At 40.9% G+C, this 23,121-nt stretch overlaps 1 protein-coding gene across 4 annotated transcripts in view; it reads right to left on the reverse strand.

The window, feature by feature from the left end:
* Nucleotides 1-23,121, reverse strand: part of fhod3b (formin homology 2 domain containing 3b) — a 93,211-nt gene that overhangs the window by 23,695 nt on the left and 46,395 nt on the right. For all 4 annotated transcript variants that reach the window (XM_080895915.1, XM_080895916.1, XM_080895917.1 and 1 more), the window contains 2 exons: nucleotides 17,902-17,969; nucleotides 13,991-14,096 (listed from right to left, as the gene is read on the reverse strand). In XM_080895915.1, coding sequence (XP_080752041.1) covers nucleotides 13,991-14,096; nucleotides 17,902-17,969 — 174 coding nt within the window. The remainder of the gene's footprint in view (nucleotides 1-13,990; nucleotides 14,097-17,901; nucleotides 17,970-23,121) is intronic.

Raw genomic sequence — 23,121 nt, forward strand, 5'->3', positions numbered from 1 at the left:
AAAGTTACCATTTTTTTCCCCACTATCTACCATAGAAATTTGTGATTGAGTGACTGGTGTGGTTGAAATTACACTTCTTTTTCTTACAGCGGCTTGCAAAAGTATTCGCCCCCTTTGAACTTTTCCACATTTTGTCACATTACAGCCAAACATGAATCAATTTTATTGGAATTCCAGGTGAAAGACCAATACAAAGTGGTGTACACATGAGAAGTGGAACGAAAATCATACATGATTCCAAACATTTTTTACAAATAAATAACTGCAAAGTGGGGTGTGCGTAATTATTCAGCCCCCTGAGTCAGCACTTTGTAGAACCACCTTTTGCTGCAATTACAGCTGCCAGTCTTTTAGGGTTTGTCTCTACCAGCTTTGCACATCTAGAGACTGAAATCTTTGCCCATTTTTCTTTGCAAAACAGCTCCAGCTCAGTCAGATTAGATGGACAGCGTTTGTGAACAGCAGTTTTCAGATCTTGTCACAGATTCTCGATTGGATTTAGATCTGGACTTTGACTGGGCCATTCTAACACATGGATATGTTTTGTTTTAAATCCTTCCATTGTTGCCCTGGCTTTATGTTTAGGGTCATTGTCCTGCTGGAAGGTGAACCTCTGCCCCAGTCTCAAGTCTTTTGCAGACTCCAAGAGGTTTTCTTCCAAGATTGCCCTGTATTTGGCTCCATCCATCTTCCCATCAACTCTGACCAGCTTCCCTGTCCCTGCTGAAGAGAAGCACCCCCAGAGCATGATGCTGCTACCACCATATTTGACAGTGGGGATGATGTGTTCAGAGTGATGTGCAGTGTTAGTTTTCTGCCACACATAGCGTTTTGCATTTTGGCCTCATCTGACCAGAGCACCTTCTTCCACATGTTTGCTGTGTCCTCCACATGGCTTGTGGCAAACTGCAAACGGGACTTCTTATGGTTTCTGTTAACAATGGCTTTCTTCTTGCTACTCTTCCATCAAGGCCAACTTTGTGCAGTGCACGACTAATCGTTGTCCTATGGACAGATTCCCCCACCTGAGCTGTAGATCTCTGCAGCTCGTCCAGAGTCACCATGGGCCTCTTGGCTTCATTTCTGATCAGCGCCCTCCTTGTTCGGCCTGTGAGTTTAGGTGGACGGCCTTGTCTTGGTAGGTTTACAGTTGTGCCATACTCCTTCTGTTTCTGAATGATTGCTTGAACAGTGCTCCGTAGGATGTTCAAGGCTTGAGAAATCTTTTTGTTGCCTAAGCCTGCTTTAAATTTGTCAATAACTTTATCCCTGACCTGTCTGGTGTGTTCTTTGGACTTCATGGTGTTGTTGCTCCCAATATTCTCTTAGACAACCTCTGAAGCCGTCACAGAGCAGCTGTATTTGTACTGACATTAGATCACACACAGGTGCACTCTATTTAGTCATTAGCACTCACCAGGCAATGTCTATGTGCAACTGACTGCACTCAGACCAAAGGGGGCTGAGTAATCACACACACCCCACTTTGCAGTTATTTATTTGTAAAAAATGTTTGGAATCATGTATGATTTTCGTTCCACTTCTCACGTGTACACCACTTTGTGTTGGTCTTTCACGTGGAATTCCAATAAAACTGATTCATGTTTGTGGCTGTAATGTGACAAATGTGGAAAAGTTCAAGGGGGCCGAATACTTTTGCAAGCCGCTGTATGTTACGATATCTCAGGTTTTAAATGTGTAGGTAAAAATCTTTGATTTGATAGATGGAGGCGTTTCATTGATTACACCTTGAGGTGACAGTTGTTGTGATTTGACGCTATATAAATAAAGTTCAATTTAATTGGTCCGGCCCTCTTAACATCAACGTGGGCTGTATGTGGCCCACCATGCAAAACGAGTCTGACATCTCTGCTACTGAGAGCCAGTCACTCAAGCAGTCAACCGCGCAAAAAACAATCAGAATAAATATCATATTTGAATTTAATTTAGCGAACAGTTAAGATATGGAAATGATATGTTACTTGAACCATTATGTGGCGCCAGAAAACACACAGCCATTACCTTTTTTCTCACATTCATTAAAACTGCTGCTTCATGAAATTATTCATTGCCAGCGGCCTCTTGATGTACGATTTGACTACAAATCCAAAAACCGCAAAGACCGAATGGTTAGGTAAAATGATACTGTAACTGTTTAGAAAAAAAATTAAATTACCTGTCATTATGGGAAACCTTCATATTCTGGTCAAATCAGTTAAAAGGAGACATTTAATTACTCTCCAAACAATCACGTATGCGGACTGCAAATGAAAGCGATTTACACACACTTTGCTTTAACTAGTCATTTAACGGCCCTTTAAGAATTAGGCTGCCTGCTTCTTACAGTTTTAAGCTTTGAAACTGGGATGAACGTTTGCCATACTTCCCTAAGTGTTGGCCCAAAACCCAGGGTTGTTTTTAAACTGTACAACAGACAGTCATCTATAACTTTAGAAGAGGGTTAATAAGAGGAACATGTGAGTCCAGAGTCTGTAAAGGACTCTCTCCACTCTCAAGCACTGATTTGGGGCCAACAATGTGGGCCTCCATTTATATAATCATGAGCAGCTTTACCATACCTCACACAAAGCGCAACAATAACACTGCTAACTCCCTTTGTATGTACTGTATGTCACGTAATAAGATGCTTGCAGACAATGAGCTCCCTTCAAAGCACAGTGATTAGAGTTAAGATGCATGCCACTGGGGAAAAGGACAGCCAGGGTAAAAAGGACAGCTTTAAAGAAACTTTGAAGTGTCGAGTGAGCAGCCTGTCATCGGTGCAGCACTCTTACACTCAATTTATTTCAACATGCAACTGCCTTAAGAGTGAGTAGAACATTTGGACGACACAGAGTTGCAGCAGGGAACCACAGACTAGGAGACTGGAGGAGACAGACCCTGCTCCCGTGTCTCAAATTCTGAGAGAAGTACAAAATCAAACAACTGAAGTCTGGTGGAAGTGTTTCTTCAGGGCCTCTCCCTCTCATAAACCACAGCAATTATCTTCCACAGCCCCAGGAATGTGCAGGAAGGGCTGCTCCGTGACCACTGCCGAGGTGAGAAGCAGTCTGAGGTCTGTGAAGTCAGCACCAATGCAAGCCAGCTGACGTATATGTTTTTTAAAAAGACAACTTTATCTATAAGGATGCAAGAAATCAAATGAACAACTTTCTGTTTACAGTAAAAAACTGTCCACTTCTCTCCCACTTACCACTCTGACCCGTTGGTTTCATTTACATTTTGGAATTTATCTAAACTGGGTCAGCCAAACTGTCTGTCAGTGTGCAACATTTATTTTACCAGGACTTTGGGAATGGGGCCAAATCTTTAGCCCCTACAGTGCAACATGGAGACTCTTATCTTGCATTCTGTGCATTAGCCAGATGCTGCGCTTAGATTTCTGAGGTGTACTTCCCTGTACCCACTGTACCTGGATCGCTGTATACTGCAAGGCCTAACAAAGGTTTTTTTTTCATCTAAATTGATTTTCTACTATGTCAGATTTTAGTATTCACAGAGTTATGGAGATTATTACTGAATACAGACTTGCAAAGCCACTATTTTTCCTGTTGTGACTCATAAACAAATCAGGAGTATTTCCAGCAAATTTGTATAAAGGGTTTATTTGGAGCAACCTAAGATGGTTTTACATATTTATTGGATGATCAGTTAAAATAAAAGATCTAAGTGCATATTAAAAGCAGCAACAATCAACAGTTTATCAACAGTGGATCACATGACTCATTGAAAAGGTCTAGTAGCAATGAATCTATGGAACTCGGCTCTAAACTTTATGGAACAGCTCTGTTTTCACCCACGGGAAAATGAGTTTGCTTATCTGCTCATTTTAAGAAACTGGTATCATGCAAGTATTTTGTTTATGGCTTGTTTCCACTTTCCCAAGTCTTCAAAACAATCAAAATCTGTTTTTTCTGCCCTAAGCGTAACCTGAATTGGACAAGGGGGTGAGAAAATGGATGGATCAATAAAGTTGGTTAGTGAGATTTTACCTTGCAGCCTTGATCTAAGTTATTTGACCATCACTATGTTGTTATGAATGTAGATGTCACAAACGAAAGGATATCTGACTGAGAGAACGAGGGATACTGCACACTAATACAGTGATTTATTGTTCCTTCTAACTCTAATGGAAAAGATAATATACAATATTAGCATCAAGTTGTATCCAATAATTCTTTAAACTAGCAGCTGAGACATCCTTTCTCAGATACCAAAACAGACTGGTTAAATGAGTTCATAGTCAGTTCATGGGAACCAACAGGATTTTCTGATTAAAAATATATACACATATCTCACATATCGATTTAGTTGCATCAATTCTTAACATACAGTTCACTGGCACCAGTGAATGCAGATTTAAAAAAAAAAAAGTTAAGAGGATATCCATCCATCTTCTATAGCTAGCATAGCAAAAAATGCTAGCTTAGTGTCTCTGGAAGTTAGCATGACACTGGGAGCTGAAAGGCAAACAGCATTATCTGATTATTCGTGGACGTATATTTTGGATAACCCTCTGCTCTTTAACGCGATACTGATGACAGTAGACCAGCAAGCTCATCAAGCTGTCCTCGACTCTGCTTTCACCACTCTGTGATCAGTTGTGATGAGACAGATGGGTATAAAACAACCGTAGCAGTAAAAACCTGTTTAACCAAATTAATTAGTGATTAATCATCTTAAATAACTTTTTTTTGTTGTTGTGAACCACCTACATCTGTAATGAAGAAGAGAAGTGTCACATCAAAATAAAACTTTCATAAAAACATTAAAGAGGTGTAGGCTCAGGTTTAGTTTGAAACATATATTTTTTAAAACTTCATCTGTACATATTCACAAGGTGTGTTCTTGTTTTTCTTTTCTCATTAGAATAAAGGAATAATTGCTCTTCACACAGCCCTTCTATATACAATGTATACAATATGATTTCAACTTTTCTGTCGAATAAACACTTATCTTTGATAGTTTCAGTAAAATTTGTTAACACACAGTTCTTTGCAAAGTATATTATAAAGAAGAAAAAGAATGAATTTCAGTTACTGATTAAGTTACAGTCTGATTGATTACTCTTATTATTTCTCATTTCTGCATCCATATCTCTAGCTCCGTCCTGACTTAGAGTCTGTCTGCCATAAAAAGTCAAGTTTATTACTCAGCTCTACTGTACTGGACCAAGACATTTGTTAGTCAGCTAATAACCCAGACCATTAAAGCCAGACTAATTCCAATCACTGAGCCAACTGCCAGACTTACCTGAACTACCAGACTTACTTATTTGAACCCCATACAGTAAAACAACAGGGGGACGCTTCCATTTTCAGACCTGAATAAATGTCTGCCAGCATTTGACAAAATTTACTGTGGGCCTAAATCCAAACAAATTCCCTGAAGACAAACAAACAGGCCTAATGGAACAATAGCATGAAGTAACGCAGAGCGCCTCCCCAGTATTTGGCTGAGCAAGCTCCACAGGCACCGCAGACCCACTGCAGTGCTGAGCAGGGCAAAATCTCCTACAACATTATGAGGAGAATAAACAAGCTAAATGTGGTATCACTTTCTGTTCTACTGCTCACCTCTTTGTACTTGAACAGCTGAGAGAGTAGAAGGGCTACTGCACCAAATAAATTTTATCAAATGATTTTAGGACAATGAACAACTGGAAGAAGTCCAACAGATGATTTCTGCACCGCATCCAAATGAGAAAGACTTTGGCAACAAGCTGCTGCGTTACATCCACCCTCTTGTAAAGTGAACTGAAAGATGAGCTGTGGTAAATTCTTACTGCTCCTCAGAGCATAGTAGTGTGATTGAGTCTGGTTCTGGCCAGTCGCATACTGAATTCAGTCCCAAAAAACAGTCAGCTTACAAAAATCAGCCTTAAAGCCGTGAAACACTGACGATTTCAATCTATGTGCCTGCGTGCTGCATAACTGCAAAGGATTTTTTTTTTTTTCCAAATTAGAGTTTATGTACCTTAGACAGCAAGGTCAGAGATGATAAAATGAGAGCTTGAGAAATGAACTAAATCAAACATTCTTATAATATAATTGGCTTGTATACTGAATTCTGTTATCGTAAAACAGGCTCTGGGATGGGATTGTAACTCTGCTGCCAGTGGGTCTGCTCAGGCTAAAAACTTCTACAGATGTAGGTAAGAAGAATAAGGGGAGCCAGAATATAGGTCAGGCAGGTGGGGTGAAGTGGGTTCAGATGTAAGCCGTCTGCTCACGTGAGGGCCGGAGGGGTCTGACACAGAGGAAGGACAGAGTGGGACACATCCGGTCGGAAGAAGGTTTCAAGTTTAACCCCAACACGTGATGACATGCTGCTGTGTTTGTGTAGGTAAATGGTAAATGTAGGTAATGTTAGTATTTTCAACACAGTGTCAAGCAGTCTATGGAGTATTTGCTTGTGTATATTTGAGTACGTGACTCAGTATGTCAGTTTAAACACTGGTGACTTAATTTATAGAGAACATGCTGGAAGCAAAAAACCAAAATGGTGCCAGTGGAGCAGAAAGAGTTGAGAGGCTGTGGGATGAAATCACGCGTAACACTCATTTCCTAAATTTCCACTGACCACATGAAGTTATTCCCATCATCCCAGAGGACCAAATTTTTAGGCAGGTACTGAAGCTATATAACACATGACTAGGATTACAGCCTCAGGGTTGTATGCCTCTGCCAACCAGTCGACTTGCTGTTTACGTCGGCGTCGATCCAGACTCGAGCTTTCAACCTTTGGATAAAAATATGTTTTATCACTTTACTTTATAAGACATTTGTGTACAATATTGTTATAATTAGCATATGATTTCTTGAGTTATGGATAAAAACTGGTTTGTGAGGTCAGAGCGACACTGACCTTGAGCCACCGAACCCCAATCAGTTCTTGTCTTACTGGAAATTTGTCCCAGATGTAATAAAATTTCCTCCAGCTGTACCTGACATCTCACATTAACCAGGATTGAATACATGAAAGGTCACAGTGTCCTTGACCTTTGACCACCAACATTTTATCACCAGCACCAAGGCATAAAAATATTATTAGCTTTTTCTAGACTACCAAACCCTGTTACTACCAACTACAACTATCTAGATTTTTTTGTGGGGCTTTGGTCTTTCATTTCACAATCAGACACTTTTATTGATTCAGGATATGCCAAATATCTGAAAACTACATTCAGCTGAGGGGAAAACATAAACTAAGATGCAAGTGAGAGCTCAAAAAATAACAAAATGCTTGCAGCCACCACAGAACATTAGATTTTATATCAATGTTTAGCTAGCTGGTTGAAACCAACTGTAATATGTGTCTTAGCAAGCTGTTGTAGCTGAATAAGGCACTTGCAAACACAACATTACTCGATTTCCTAAATTAACCACATTCTACTACAGTAATGCAAGTTGAATGTTGTGTAAATGCCTTAGCTTAACTTGCAGGAACTTAAAACTGACATTTAGATATTTGACCTATCAGTGACAAAATGTTTCCTATTCTTCCTGTTGATGGTGCCTGATATTGCACATCTTATTAAAGGCTCAGTTTTTCCAATTTTGGCAGCATTTAAAAATGAGGTTGTTCTATCCCACGAAACAGCAGCTTTAAAATGTTTTTCTTTTTACTTGCCAAGGGGACTGACAAAGAGAGACATTCACCTAATACAAATTCAATGGACAGCCATAATGTTTAATATTCTTTGTAGGTGGGACTTCATTGGCTGTGTCTCAGTGGCCTGAACCATCCCTTTGTTACCCTGGGGGCTTCAAATGATGCAATTAGGATTTCTTTTCCACTCACCTATTTTCCCTCTCCTTGTTTTCATAAACCATAATTACATTTAATCATTAGTTATTAATAATCTCTGGCTCTTTTCCACAGTGTGTATCTTATCCTGTCTCCCTCCCCTCATCCCCTAACCAGTGATAACAGATGGCTGCCCCTCCCCGAGCATCATTCCACCAGAGGTTTATTCCTGTTAAAAGGGAGTTTTTCCTTCCCACTGTCACTAAGTGCTTGACCAAAGGGTGTCATCTTTAGTTAACAATATAACATGCCTTGAGGTTATAGTTGTTGTGAACTGGTGCTATAAAAATAACAATGAACTGAACTAAATTGAATTACGACCATAACCTGCAGACTTAAGCTGTAAGTGTGCATGAATGAACATCCACGTCACCACAATGTCTATGTGTGTTTCAGTGAGTGAGTGCTTTTCAGATTGAAAAGATTTGCACTGAGAGGGCAGCGGGAGCAGTGGCTTTTCAAAAAGCTGCATGAGATTGGGTGGAAAACATGCACGTGTTCCCATGGGATCTCATTACAAACCAGGAGGTCAAGTTTCTATTGGTACAACAAGGGCATTCCGTGAGATCCCCGTCTCGCTCTTGTCTACATATGTGTGTCAGCAGTTCCCGCAAGGCCCTCTCGAATTCCCTTTACCCTAGAGAAAAATTAACAAAGCATGACTTTATCTTCTTTTAAAAGTCATTCTTGCACGATCACACTAACAAGGAAACGATTACACCTGTAATAACCAGCACATGCAGTATATTGATACATTCGCACAAATCCACACAGCTTGGTACAGACAAAATGGAAATGTTTATCCAGACAACGGGCCATCATAAAGGTCTTCCTCCAGCACAGCAATCCAGACAACACAATACGCACTGTTTCCAAGAAGAGCTTCCAACACTGCTGCTATGCCTGGGTTTTCACTCATAACAATCAAAACAGAATCTAAATTTAGGACTACTGAAAGTCTCCTTAGTGTGGATTAAAAAAATCCACGCTAAAAAAATCCCAAAAAAAATCCACACAGTATTAAAAAAATGTACTGCTGGTGTTTTGTTTTGCACTTAAGATACACAAGAACTTTCTCTTAACATATCAATCTATCGATCTGTCTGGTTAAAGGCTGCTCTAACCCTCGGTTTCCAACAGATTTTTTTCTACTCTTGGCTCTCATTGATGTCAGTGGCAGCCAATATCCCTAATATGGCCAACTTAAAATCATAGCCCAGTCAAATACTGTATATAAAACTTAGATTATTCCTATGGTGATTTTTCTTAACTACAGGTTTCCATTCCAGCTCGACACCACAGCCGCCCGTTCGGCTACAAAGTGCAGAGTACATAAATGAAGCTGGCTGCTCTTACCTTTGTTTACGGTGAAGCGTTTTGGATTGTGACACGCAGATGAAAACCGTTGCACATGTCTTGCTAGTGTGTCACATATAAAATTTAAAGCCTTTGCTACTACAGACACTTAAAATTTGAACAAAAGGCTCTTGTGTTTCAGGTGCACTTTGTGGAAACGGCGGCCACTAAAGTTCCTGCTGTGTGGCTCTAAAAGCTGATCTGTGTGCTGTATTGGGGGGGGGGGGGGGGGGGGGGGGGGGGTTAGGTCCTAGACAGTTTAAGAGGTAATGAAACACTTGACTAGAACACATCTATCTTTCCCACACGGCCCTTTTGAGAACTTCCTTCTGGAAACCAGGAAGTCAAGGTGCTTCAGCATTGTGGGATTATAACAGCCGTGTCATTAAAACCAGGAGATCTTAAAGTGGTAGCGAGACATAGAAGCCAAGGAAGAGCGAATGAGATAAAAGTATGAAATGAAATATGGGCATAACTTATAGCATAAGGTAATACTTCTAGACTCATATCTTTGAGAGCTATAAATTTTCAAGACTAAGTTAGAACATGCAAGCCCAGGTATATACAGTATAATTCAGTGTGTGATGGCCTTTTGGGTATGGAGATAAGTTATGCCCTGTTTACAAATGTGTTTTCCATCAAATATACATCCTCACTTGCTCTGGTAGCTGAAACAAAAAAGAAAAAGAAAAAAAAAAAAAAAAAAAGAGTCTGTTTCTCCAAATTCCCATACATCAAAAACTAACGCTTCACTTCCAATTTGTTTCCACCAGTGCTTACAGATGGCAAATGTTTTGTCAACAGCAGCATGCAGGCTGAAATAGCACGGCCTCGAAGAAGTGCACGCAGAGAAAGTGTAGCTCAAAACAAAGCTTATGGCGAGGAATGTCAACAGTGAACCTTTCAAAGCCGGGAATAATTACTTCATGTTGACTGTAATTGGTTTGTCTTTAATCTGCCCTCTCTGTCTGTCGCTCCCATTTTTACAGTTACCAATTAAACACGGTTGTTGCTTTTGTTAGCGTTCTTACTATAAATTCTACAAATGGAAAAACCTTGTCATTTGTTCTTCCAACTCCTCTGCCTGTTTTGCTCATGATAATTAGTACCATAGGGATCTTTTTTTAACCACAGTGAAGAAAAAAAAAGTCTGAGCTTACTGATGAAACTTATTTGACCTTTTGGCAAAAGCTGCTTTTATTTTGGGGCTGAGGAAGCACTAACAACGACGAGTTACTGTGCCAACTTTCAGTATTTTATTTGGCACTTTTTAAGACAGAATAGAACGTTTTTTGTCAGAATGGCACAAAGGCACATATTAGGGTGGACCTAAACCACCATCTGATTTATTAGCATTTTGGACTTTACTATAAATGTGGTCTTCATGAAACCCATGCTTCTCAAAGTGTGGTAACATAACATACTGCAGCCTGTGAGTGCCACAAAGGAGGGATAAGCAATTACAGAAGAGGAAGAAGACAAATCTACTTTCAGCTGCTCCCTTATTCACAAGTGATAGCTCCACCTGTTGTATTTGGCAGATTTTTTGTGTCAAATTAAAGACGCACAGCCCCAAAGGGCTTTGTGTCTTTTCCTGACATCGAATCAGGGAACCTTTGCTTCCTAAGTAACAGTTTTTTATTACAGTCAATGCCATATGTCAAGCGCAGGCCTACAATAGTTGCAGTTACAAGTAAAACCCACCAGCTTCTAACCAGACAACACTAACTAATCTAAACGGTAAATGGACTCGTTCTTATGTAGCACTTTTCTACTCTGCTTGAGTACTCAAGTGCCTTAGACAACAAGCCTTATTCATCCATTCACAAGCATGTTGTCCTACACCTATGTGCTTTCTATCTAACACTCACGCTCCAATAAACACATCAGGAGCAACTTGGGGTTCAGCATCTTGCCCGAGGACACTTTGACGGCAAGGGATCAAACCACCAGCCTTCTGATTAGTAGACGACCCACGCTACCTCCTGAGCCACATCACTTTTGACAACTACATCTCTAATCAATGCATTCTCACTAACAACTAGTCACATACTGATGCTTGGTTGGGAACTTCTTGTCATATATTAGTGATATGTATCATGTTAACTCTGTGATAGGTTTTGAAAAAAATGATATGGTTTAAAATACATTCTTTCGCATGTTAACCACGAGTTACAAGTCAAACTTCTCCAACCTGCAACAAGTCTGCTGCAGAGAAAGAACATTTGACAACATTTGACACCTTTTTGGTTTGAGAAACTACATTCTTAACTAAAGAAACATACACTATGAAACCTTTGCTCTGATTTTCATTTCATTAACAAAAGATTTATGATTTCAAGAGCTGCTTTCGAAAGATAATAAATGAGCATGAAAGAAGCACGACCGAGCCTAATGAGGCCTTCATTGCCCTTTTGGCTCTCTTGTGTTTGCAGCTGATTGTAAGATTTACAGGAAGACCAGATGGCACGAGCACCTCTGAAACAGTGACCTCACACCCTTTCCTCTGATGGGGTGATAAGGGCATACAAGCTTTCCCCTGGGTCCAAAAAAAGAAAAAGAAAAAAATCGCAGGTCTCCAAGGAGTTAAGCCCAGGTCTGGAAGCCCTCCGAGCCAGGTGTGAGGGGCCGTGAAAGGGGCCAGACCCCAACCAGGCAGACACAGAAACCACTCACATCACTGAGGGAGCACTAACCCGCCACAGACACCTCCAGGGGTTTAAGAAGATGGAAAGAGAAAAAAAAAAAACCGAAGAAAAAGAGCAAAGTGAGATGGTGTAGATTGCTAAGAATGCTGCAGGAACAAGCATTTACAATGAAGGCAATGTTCCACAGAGCTAAGGCTGCAGACCTGTTGTTCTAAAATGCAAGCAGACTGGTGTGCACGTGTGACTGTGCCTTTTTCAACTACAAAAGACCCATAAGATTGATATTTATTCTTGAAAGAGAGCAAGATTGTTTTGTCGGGAGGTTTTTAATGCACACCAGACAGAGCAGGGTTCAAGGCCACATTCCTCTCAACTTTTTCCTTTTTTTTTTTCTTTTCTTTTTTTTTCCTTTACTGGGCTCAACTTGAAAGACATTACAGCAAAAAGCATTAGAAGTGATCAGTGTTTGATACCAAAGCAATTACTGCTCTTGGTTTGCTATCTGCCTCTGTTCCATTCTCTGTGTGTGCACGTGTGAAAATTTCAGGCAAATAATTCACTCCCCTCTTGGGAATCCTTATGACATAGCTCCTCTTGGAAGTCATCAGCAGTAAAGCCGCCAGATCTATATTCATTTCTGACCTGTACATCTGGGTTCCAGCACATGCTCGACTTGCGTTCGCCAACACATGGCTCACGAGGGAGGGTGATCTACTACACTCCACATTTCCTCAGCTGGTCAGGAGAAATTAGGTCAAAAATTGAAATGGGTTAGACGGGCTTCAGGGAGAGTGCTAGTTTGGTTTAGGTTCTCATGTTGATGTAAAGATACGGGGAAAGGGGCAGGACTCCAATCCGCAGAGATGAGGCGATACACTAGCACACGAAGGAAAGGAAAGAGTCTCACATGCTTTGCCAAACATTAAAGGAAAAAAATGGATGTCACAATAAGGAGGAGTGAACAGATATGAGAAGTGGCCTCATCATTCACAGCTGTATGACACTAACATCTCTTGCATGTGGTAAACTCTGAAGTTTCCAAAAACCAGTTGTTATCTGCCTGTCATGTTTTGGCCATTTAACCCGTGTGATTTATCTGTCTGAATCAGAGACGGGGCCAAGTTTAGATGAAGCCTCCAACATTTAAGATCAGCACGCCTGCAGAGGCGGTCTAGGCAGGGGTCATGTTCATGTTTATAACCTGCCGGGGGGGCACCATCAGTACTTTGTCACTTTTTTTCTTTAGTAACAAAAAAATAAATAAAAAAATCAACATTGGCGTGTTAGAAAATTAGAGAGGAAGCATTTGGGCTCATGCTGTAGCTTAGTTTGTAAACACAAGGGAGGTTACATCTGTTGGAAATGTGCAACGAAATTACAGGGGTCAGCTGCACTGTGACCTTTTATTAGGGAGGCTTAATGAAGAAACCACAGATGAGATGACTGAGCTACACAATTGGTTTTTTGTTTTTGTTTTGTTTGTTTTTTTCTAACCGCAATGACTCGATCCAAGCTAACAAGTTCATGTTTATTATGTGTTCTACATATAAAATCAAACATCTAATAAAGCACTGACGTCAAGAGTCCAACTTAATCAACAGAAGTACAACCAATCTGAATAAGGAGCAGGGAAAATAAAAATGAGAGGGAGGAGAGGAAAATTAGTTTTATGATCTGCAATATCCTGCCAGAACTTTTATTAGACACTTAAGCGTGTGTGACCCACCTCCTCACAGCAGGCTGTTAAATGGTAGTGACCTTGGAGAGAGAGAGAGAGCTGTGGACCTCTAGTATCCCCAAAACATGCTGTCCCTGCCCCCTTTTAACCTCAACGCACATGATCTCTGACATCACCGACACGGGAGACATAAATTAAACAGCTGCTAAACTTGGCCTAGCATCCACATTATCTGTGGCACACATTTGAGTTTGTTTATACGGGTAAAATGTGTGAGTGTGAGAAGGTCATCATGCAGAATCATCAATTTACATAGTTTATATAAACACATGTGGCTGTAGATAGGTTTATGGAAAGAAAAGTGTTACTGGATTGATTAATAACATCCTTGTGTTGTAAAATTGAGGTCGGGGGGGGGGAGGGGGGGGGGCTGTCAGCTTCACTGGTGCAAAGCTGTGCCGTTCTGCAACGTACATACCCCTGAGGATGTAATTCTGGTAGTTCTGGTCGGCTTCGGCTCCAACTTTTATCAAACACGTGAGTCCTTCGGCCACCACAAACTCGTGCACAAGGTCTTTGTCATCCTGGCAACAGAGAAAAAGGAAAATATCCAAGATTATAAACTCAAACATTTTATTTATTTTGTGTGGATTCATAACAGCAGTTGCCTCGAGAGGGCACTTCATATTGCAAGGTAAAAAAGCCAGAAATGAGAGCATCTTATAGTAAGACCACACCTGCATCCCCTTCAGTTCGCTTATCAGCCTCGTCTCGGAACTGAGGACGCCATCATCTACCTGCTCAATCGTGTCTACATCCATCTGGACCAGCCGGCGAGCACTGTGAGGGTCATGTTTTTTGACTTTTCCAGTGCTTTCAACACCATCAGGCCGACCCTCCTGGGTGATAAGTTAGCAGCGATGCAGGTGGATGCTTCTCTGGTGTCCTGGATTGTTGATTACCTGACAGGAAGACCACAATATGTACGTCTCCCACAGTGTGTGTCTGACAAGGTGATCGGCAACACAGGGGCACCACAGGGGACTGTCCTCTCCCCCTTCCTCTTCACCCTCTACACCACAGACTTCAGCCACTGCACAGAGACATGCCATCTTCAGAAGTTTTCTGATGACTCTGCGGTGGTTGGATGCATCAGCAGGGATGATGAGACAGAGTACCGGGCTGTGGTCGACTCCTTTGTCACGTGGTGTGAGCGGAATCATCTGCAGCTCAACGTGGCAAAGACCAAGGAACTGATCGTGGACTTCAGGAAGACCAGGAAACACTTGACCCCTGTTTCAATTCAGGGGGTCAGTGTTGACATTGTGGAGGACTATAAATACCTTGGAGTACACATTGACAATAAACTGGACTGGGCTAAAAACACCACAGCACTTTACAGGAAGGGCCAGAGTCGTCTCTATTTTTTGAGGCGACTGAGGTCCTTCAACATCTGCCAGAAAATGCTGAGGATTTTCTATGAGTCTGTTGTGGCCAGTGCGATCCTCTATGCTGTTGCATGCTGGGGGAGCAGGCTGAGGGTCGCAGATGCCAACAGACTTAATAAACTAATCTGTAAGGCCAGCAATGTTGTGGGGATGGAGCTGGACTCCCTCAAGGTGGTGTCGGAGAGGCGGATGCTGTCCAAGATAAAGACAATGTTGAATAACACCTCCCACCCACTCCATGACATGTTGGTCAGTCACAGGAGCTCGTTCAGTGAGAGACTGAGATTACAGAAAAGCACCACTGAACGACACAGGAAATCATTCCTGCCTGTGGCCATCTCCCTGTACAACGCATCCACTTAACACACTGGTTACTGCTACAACTACACATGTTTCTTTTCCAACTATTTATTTATGAGTGACTTATGTATGTATGTATGTATGTATATATATATATGTATATATTGTACTATTCTTAGTTAGTGTATTGTCTGTCTTGTCTTAATGTTGGTTTAAAATGGAGCACTGTAACAAAAAATAATTTCCCCCAGGGATCAATAAAGTATTCTGATTCTGATTCTGATCTTATATGAGCAAGCATTTGGTGACAGTGGGAAGGAAGAACTCCCTTTTAACAGGAAGGAACCTCCAGCAGCCAGAGAGAGCCAACATCAGAAAAGAAAAGACAAAAAACCCCACAAACTATGGGAGAGAAAAGAAAATGTAGCAGCATATAAATGCATGGCACTCAGTGCACTATGGGAAATCACCCAGCAGCCTGAGCATTTAGCAGCATAACTAAAGAATTGTTCAGGGTCACCTAATCCAGCCCCAACTATGAGCCTCATCAAAAAGGAAAGTTTGAAGCTTAAACTTAAAAACCCGACAGTTGCTTCTATGGTCACTGAAGGATGGCTCCAAATGAAACTCAGATTTCATAGATGCCTTTGTGAAAATGGCCAAATTTCTAGCAAAAACAAACATGCTTACAGCCTTTTGCTGAAAACAGTTTTGGTCTCAAAAGCTAACACCCTTTCATATCAACTGTATGGGGAGCCATTTTTAAATAACTCATTGTTTTAATTGCATTAACTTTAACAGTTATGAATAATTAGAGGTACCTATGCTGAGCAATGTGGGTACAAACACAGGCAGACACTGTATGGCTACTAGCTCTCTGCTAGACTTCATGTCTAACAAACTCAACATCTCTACCTCGTTTTTCATGTTGGTGCCTTTTGAAGTATTTTAAATGCAAATATCTGGCAGGTACCGTGGCGTTCTTGTGGGTAACTGTACTAACAACCTATCCAAACAATGTCTTCTTCAGTTTTGGTGAGGGAAACTCTGGCACTTTATTTGTATGTCAAACAGCACTAACTAACTAAACTCTGTGTCTGGGTGATACATACACATTTTTATATAAGTTTAAATAAAATGATGGATAAATAAAGTAAATGAAATGATGTGAGTGAAGCACAATGAATGTCACGGTGGCTACATCCATTTTAATATACAGTTTATCTGCATTTTTTACTTTATACTATTATATTGATAGAGTTATTCTGGGCATTATATACTTAGCTATAAGGCTAATAAAAAGTAAGCTTAAGAAGCACAGTAATCTGATAAAATCAGCTCAAGAATCTAGTGAGATAATTTATGCTGATCTTTAAAGGCACGATTTACTCAAGAAAATGTATTTTCTCTTTGGCCTGCAGCGCTTGGTTTAGTGCAGATAGTCACTACAGAAAGGTCCATCTTATCTTGATCATATTATAACTAAATGAATGCCACAAAAACAAGAGAGCTGGTGACTTAATGTGAGCAAATTATAGTAATTTCATCTGCGCACAGTGGGTAAAACCACTGGTTAATCCTCCTGCAAAAAAGAAGATTTACTAAACAACACTTGTAATATTTGTTTTACTGCAGGCAAAAAGACTATTTCTTGTAAGAGAACAGCTACAGACACACTTTACTCATTCCAAATCATCAGCTGGTTAACACTCAGCAGAAGTTTCTCAAATTCAGCAAAAAGTGGCTGCAGATGCAGTGAGAAGTGCAATCTGTTTGCAGCTTGTTCAAATGGATTCCTGTTGCTTCGGCCCCTCCACTTCATCCCACATTTTGTCCTTGATGACAAAACCACCTGCACCTCTCACACCTGTCGATGACTCCATAATTTAAGGCCAAGCATTAGGTTTTCCGCAGGATTTAACATTTTCTGATGCGCTCTACTGTTCAGATGGGATCGAGAGGAAAGCAGCAATAAACACAGTGGGGTGGTCAGGGCTACTTCTCCCCCAGGAGGAAGTCTAAGTGCTTCCAGAACATATTTACCATATATCTGTGATGGAGACTCCAGTCATTTGGCACAGCCTAAACATAAAGGCGTGCACTAAAGAAACAGAATGACCAGCAGTTACTAAACTCATACATGTGTATTACAGAACTGGAATGTAGGGAAGAAAGACATCGATCAGAGATATTTTACAAGAATTGTCACTGTTCTCTACAGCTGATAACTCACAGGGACACTCAGAGTGTAAAAAGTAAGGTATATTAATATATCCTGAGCATATATCAATGCCTGTTGCTCTCTTTTCCATTTAACTGTCAGTTATCCCTCCCCCTCTGCGACCGACTGCCCGCTAGCCAAGCCCAGAGTGTGAAGTATGACCAGACCTGAACACTCCACAGCTGCCACGAAGGCAGACTCTCAGCAGCACAACTCTGCCTCAAGAAAACAGTAATGTGTCCAAGTGCGAGCGTGAATGTGTGCACTGACTTCTTGTATGTTAATGCGTTTAAATTGACCAAAGAATTCACAAGATTTTGAAAAAATGATTATGAGAAACACAAAGCACTGTGGGGGTTGAATGAGGTGCAGTTTTAAGATGCTCTTACTAGACATCAGCTAGAATGAATAAATAATTACCTGAAAAATCTGCTTGAGGGAAAAGAGGGCTCTCCGCAGCTCCCGTCCTGTTGAGTTGTAGAGTTTTTCTGTATGGAAAGAAATCAGGGGTGAGTGAAAAAAAAAAATCAGCTGACAGTCACACATGTGGTATGTAATGTTACTAGACTTGCAGGATGATTCTGACTTTGCTTTAAAGTAATGTGTTTTAACTGCATCAAACTTGACGTTTCCATGGACTGAAAATGTAGAGAAAACCCCTTCATCGTGCACTCATTGGAAGCAATTATCCCCAGTGGTTAAATATGAAAGCTATCCAAAAAGAGAAATAGTGAGAGCAAAACAGTAGGAGCAACTCAGAGAACATCTGCAGTGAGTTAGAGAACAGAGGATGTTTCCTGCTAACATCATACAAAGTCATGCTGGAAATAGCCACCGCAAAGGCTAAGAAACAATACATGCTTTAATCAGTTATGGTAACTCTACAGAGCAGTAAAGGAGAGTTGTGACTGACAGCAATAAAAGCATACATTTCCTGCAACTGCTATTGCCCATCCTTCTCCCTGCATGCAGTTTGCAAAGTTTGCCAGCGAGTGGCACCATTGAGCGCAGATTTAAACGCTCAATCATCACTGCTGTGTGAACTCGCTCTGACTCAGCAAAACCTGCCTGCTACTGCTGCAGATACAGCAACACAGTCCAATGCAGAGCTACTCTCTGTTGGCATCTTATAGCTGTATACACAGTTTCACTTGAAGGGATAGGTGTAAAAACATTAGTATGTACAAAAAAAGAAAAAGGCATCATCAATAAGGCTCACTCTCGCACACAACCACACCACAAAAACATGACCAGCAATACTTAGAACACACAAACAGGAGAAACAACATATTGCTCTGCATACACCCTGCACACACAAACTCTGAGAGAGCTGCCATTAAATGAACTGTGAGAAACACACACTGACGAGCATATACAGATGGGATACAGAGCAAGAGGCTCCTATTCATTATTGTTGCTTGCCTCCTCAGCTGTAGACCAAATCCCTTCAGCTGACAGAGAAAGAAAGAGAGCAAGAGGAAGGAGTGGGTTTGTTTTCTGCCAGTTCTGTGGACAAACAAAGGCTACTTCTAGACCTTCTAGAGAATAGACCAGACAGAGTGAGCACTCGCGGTCTGGTGCCTTTTCGGTGTCACACAGCATTTTCACAGCATACATAAAACTTCACACGCAGCAAGAGCTAGGACAGGGAGGTCCACTAGGACAACAAACACCTGAGGAAGGAAAAAATTCAGCCAGAACAACACTGTAGTTATTAACACAAATAAATACCTTACATTTTAAAATATCGCCATGCTTACATCTGTCTTAATATTGTTTAATATAAACTTGGCTCTAAATTGCATTCCTAGTTTAAAACCTGCTGCCATGTTCCAGGACGTGTTATCGCAAGAAAAGGTTGTCCACAGTAACCCTACACACTTTTAATAACGTGATCCACTCGCTCTACAGACAGACAAGTAACTGGAGATGCAGACTTCCTGGGACAGGGCCACATGCGGTTCAGAGGCTCATGTTTGACGACATTGTTGAAATCATACATCTCACTATTCAATTCTAGCAGAGTTCATTATCTTTAAAGGATGTCTTATTTGCACAGTAATTCGTGACTTTCGTGGTATTCAGTATGACTAGACCCGGGCCTTAAATGCTTTGCACATTCGGTGCCGTACATGACTCAAATGCCTGATAAGCGTTAGCCTTCTACGGAAGAGTCCTAGCAAGTCACTGGCAGCAACATCCAGAAGGAATAAATCTCTACAAGTCCAGAGGTATTAAGAAGGGAAGCTGTGTGATGTTGGTAATTTATGTCTTTAAAAATAACAGGAAGGAAGTGAGACTGGACCTTTTCACTTTACCCCCCCCCCGAACAGTGTGTGACTCCAGCCTTAGCGAATCACCATTGCCAAGTCTCCACTTTGTCTTCTCAAAGCTGACACATTTTTGTAATTGGATCGGTTTTATTTTGTTTTATACGCTCCTTTTAATCACTGTCATTATTGTGGTTAAGCACATTGTAATTCTATTGATAAAAGGAAAAGAAATGTAAATTTTTAATAGCACAACACTAATAATGGTATAAATTGCATTGAGTTTTATGGCTCGAAAACAAATAAAGATAAAATAATGCCACGTATTCTGAGTCTTTGTATTATGACTACTACCGTGACTGTGCCATTATATCTGCACTGATTGAACATCATGTAAAAACGTGCCAAAGCTTTTTAACAACTCTTTCTCCCCTCGAGGTCAAGGTAGGGTCATACCTTATGCCCGGCAGGAAGATGACTAAGAGTTCAGATTAGCGATCTCTAAACAGACAAACTCTCTGATCACTGGGGTGGAAAAACAGAGCGAGATAACTCTGAGTTACTCATCACACCTTCAACATACAAATCAAGCCTGATTTGTGGTTCTACTTAACCTCAAGCCCTGAATCAGTGTGCCCTTTTTCTTCCAAAAGTCTTTACTGCACTTCCACAATAATCAGTCAACAGAGTGCTATAACAGTGATGCATCAGCACATGGGTTTCCACTGAGTTTGACTAAATCCCAGTAGCATGGCGTGTGTCGGTGTCTGTCTGTGCGTGCGTGCGTGTATGTCTGTCAGCAGCGGTAAGACTGAGAAAATTCTTCCACGTACAGCTCCACTGCAGCTTTGCACAAAGGGCTTGTGCTTCTCTACTTAACCATGTAGTTTGTACAGCATTAAATTTGTCATAAAGTTATTCCTGTGCAACATTAAATCAACTGCAGGAACAGACAGTTCCTTCCCTGTCCCCGTCTACGGTCCACACACCGATGCACCTCTCAGAGGTCCATCTCTAATGAGAAATAACTCAGTGGAGATTAGTTCCATACCATTTGGCACAGATATGCACCCAAACGTATGGGCCCTCTGCACTTCTTTATTTAGGAAAGAACTTTTGGAGTGGGACCTCGTTTATTTACAAGAAATGTTTGTGAGTCATGTTCACATGAAACCACCTGACTATTCAAACTCGACAGTTTACTACATTGGCCATGGATTTGTATTGAGGGCTTTTGCAAACCAAATGTTATATGAACAAAGGAAGACATGAGGGATAGCACATAGTTTGCTCACATAAAAACTTTCTGGGCATCGTTCAGTTTTGATTGAAGTTCAGCTGCAGATAGAAGCAAAGCATCTCTCTGCAGTCTAACCTTACGATTGCTTTAATGTACGTTTTTTTAATGTCATGTCGAGTCATGTTGCTCATTACTCTTCACACCCTAAAACAAGACGCCCTCACCGTTAAAACAATGGGTCTGAGGGTGCATCTGAGTTCTGGTTGCTCATCTTTCCTGTCATCTTCAACTTCACCTTAGGCTTTTACTGACAAGCCAACCGAAGACTGCAGAATGACTCAATGCAGTGAAAGTGTTTCTTTGATGGTTCTTGCTGATGCACCAGAGAAAGCAGCTGTTTTCCTCTCTTAAACGGCAACACACCGTTGCATTTTTCTCAGTTCAAATAGCTACAGGGATGTAATGCATTCATAATTATAACAATCATAAAAGTAAGAGCAGGATTTTCATAATTGTCAGGAATGTGCTCAGAGCGGAAGAGTTAAGAAAAAAAACTGCTGTGGTGGGCTGATACATTCAGACAGGCCAGGACTTCAGGGATGGTCACGCTGCTGCTGAGAAAGTAAATCTGTCCTTTGCTGCTTAAATACCTTATGATTCAATGTGTCATTGCCAGCAAATTCCAGCTTCACGTTTCAGGTTTGTATGAGTCACTTTTTCATTGAAATCTCCATCTCAACCTTACCCTAAAACCCACTGTGGTCCAGCTAACAAATGAAACGATAAATAGCGAAACTAATTTGCCAACAAAGTCATTAACCTTGCAAACACTGTTCACATGCCTTTATTCCAGAACGCACTGTAAAATGAAAAGGATGACTACTGCTGCTTATGCATTGCGCAGCAGGCGGAACGCATAAACCACATCCAAAGCACAGCCAGGAAACCCACAAAGACCCCACTGGGCAGGACAACCCCACATACACTGGTGTAAATTAAACTCTGTTTGCTTTTTGGAGAGGATGTGTCAGAGTGGATGTTGAAGAAAAAGATCCTTAACATATTGTACTGCCATGTAAATAAATCTTTTTCCTTTTATACATGTTGCACAATTGCATCAGAAGCTTTCATGTGGGATGCAGAGATGGGAGAAGGTTGAGAAGCATGAAGTATGGTGTGAGGCCTCAGACAATTTTCCAGCAGACTGGGGGGCAGACAAAACTCTTGTGTTTATATGTTAAATGCTTTGAATTTTACTCTGGACTATCTAGACATCTGACCTCATCACTGTCTGTCAGACTAACAATGACTGGATGAGTATTTTTAGCTAAAAGCAAATCACTATGCAAGGTCTTTAGTCTTTCATCACCCACTTAACCATTCCATCTGTGTGTGCTGTGCTGCTAATTAGCAAGTTTACACAAGTTAAAAACAAAAACATGTTTGAGTGACGACGTAAGAAAAGTTAAGATGTTATACAATACTCGAACATGTGACCTGGTTAGAGCGCCAGGTTTACCGAAAGTCCTCATAACATCAAAAGAAGAGAGAAAGAGATAGAAAGGAAAAATGTTTTTTTCATATGTTGTTACTCCTGTTAACATGGTGGAGACTTTTCCCATTTCCCTACCTGGAGTAAACTTAAAGAGGCTCATATTTTTTATTGGACTCTACTTCTTTTAATAGCAGTTAGCCGCTGCGTAAATGCTAACTTAATAAATGGCTAATGTGGTTATGCAATTGGTAATAGTTAAATGGCTAACATGGTTAATATGTGCCTGTTTACTTCACTGAACCAGGGGCTTTACCGACCTCCCAAATTTCTAAGTAAAGACCAAGTTCAGTAAATTTAAATGCTGTTCATGTGTTCAGCTGCTGGTGAGGGCAGAGGCTGCTTTCCTGTCTGTCTGCACTGCTGCCGTGTCAAGGTGTGAGAAAGAGGAGGCTAAGGCAAGCACTGTTGATATTTATGCTGTAGGCTACCAAAGTAATTGTTAGCATCAATTAGAATCTGCGTATTGACTTTTTTGACAACCCTATAAGGTACCTCCTGTCAGCTTGATGTCAGTGAGAGCAAAGATTAGGAAAAAAACTGTCCTAAACATAACAGTCTGACGTTTTTGCCTCACA

The sequence above is a fragment of the Rhamphochromis sp. 'chilingali' genome (assembly GCF_963969265.1).
Source record: "Rhamphochromis sp. 'chilingali' genome assembly, chromosome: 11".
Taxonomy (NCBI): Eukaryota; Metazoa; Chordata; class Actinopteri; order Cichliformes; family Cichlidae; genus Rhamphochromis; species Rhamphochromis sp. 'chilingali'.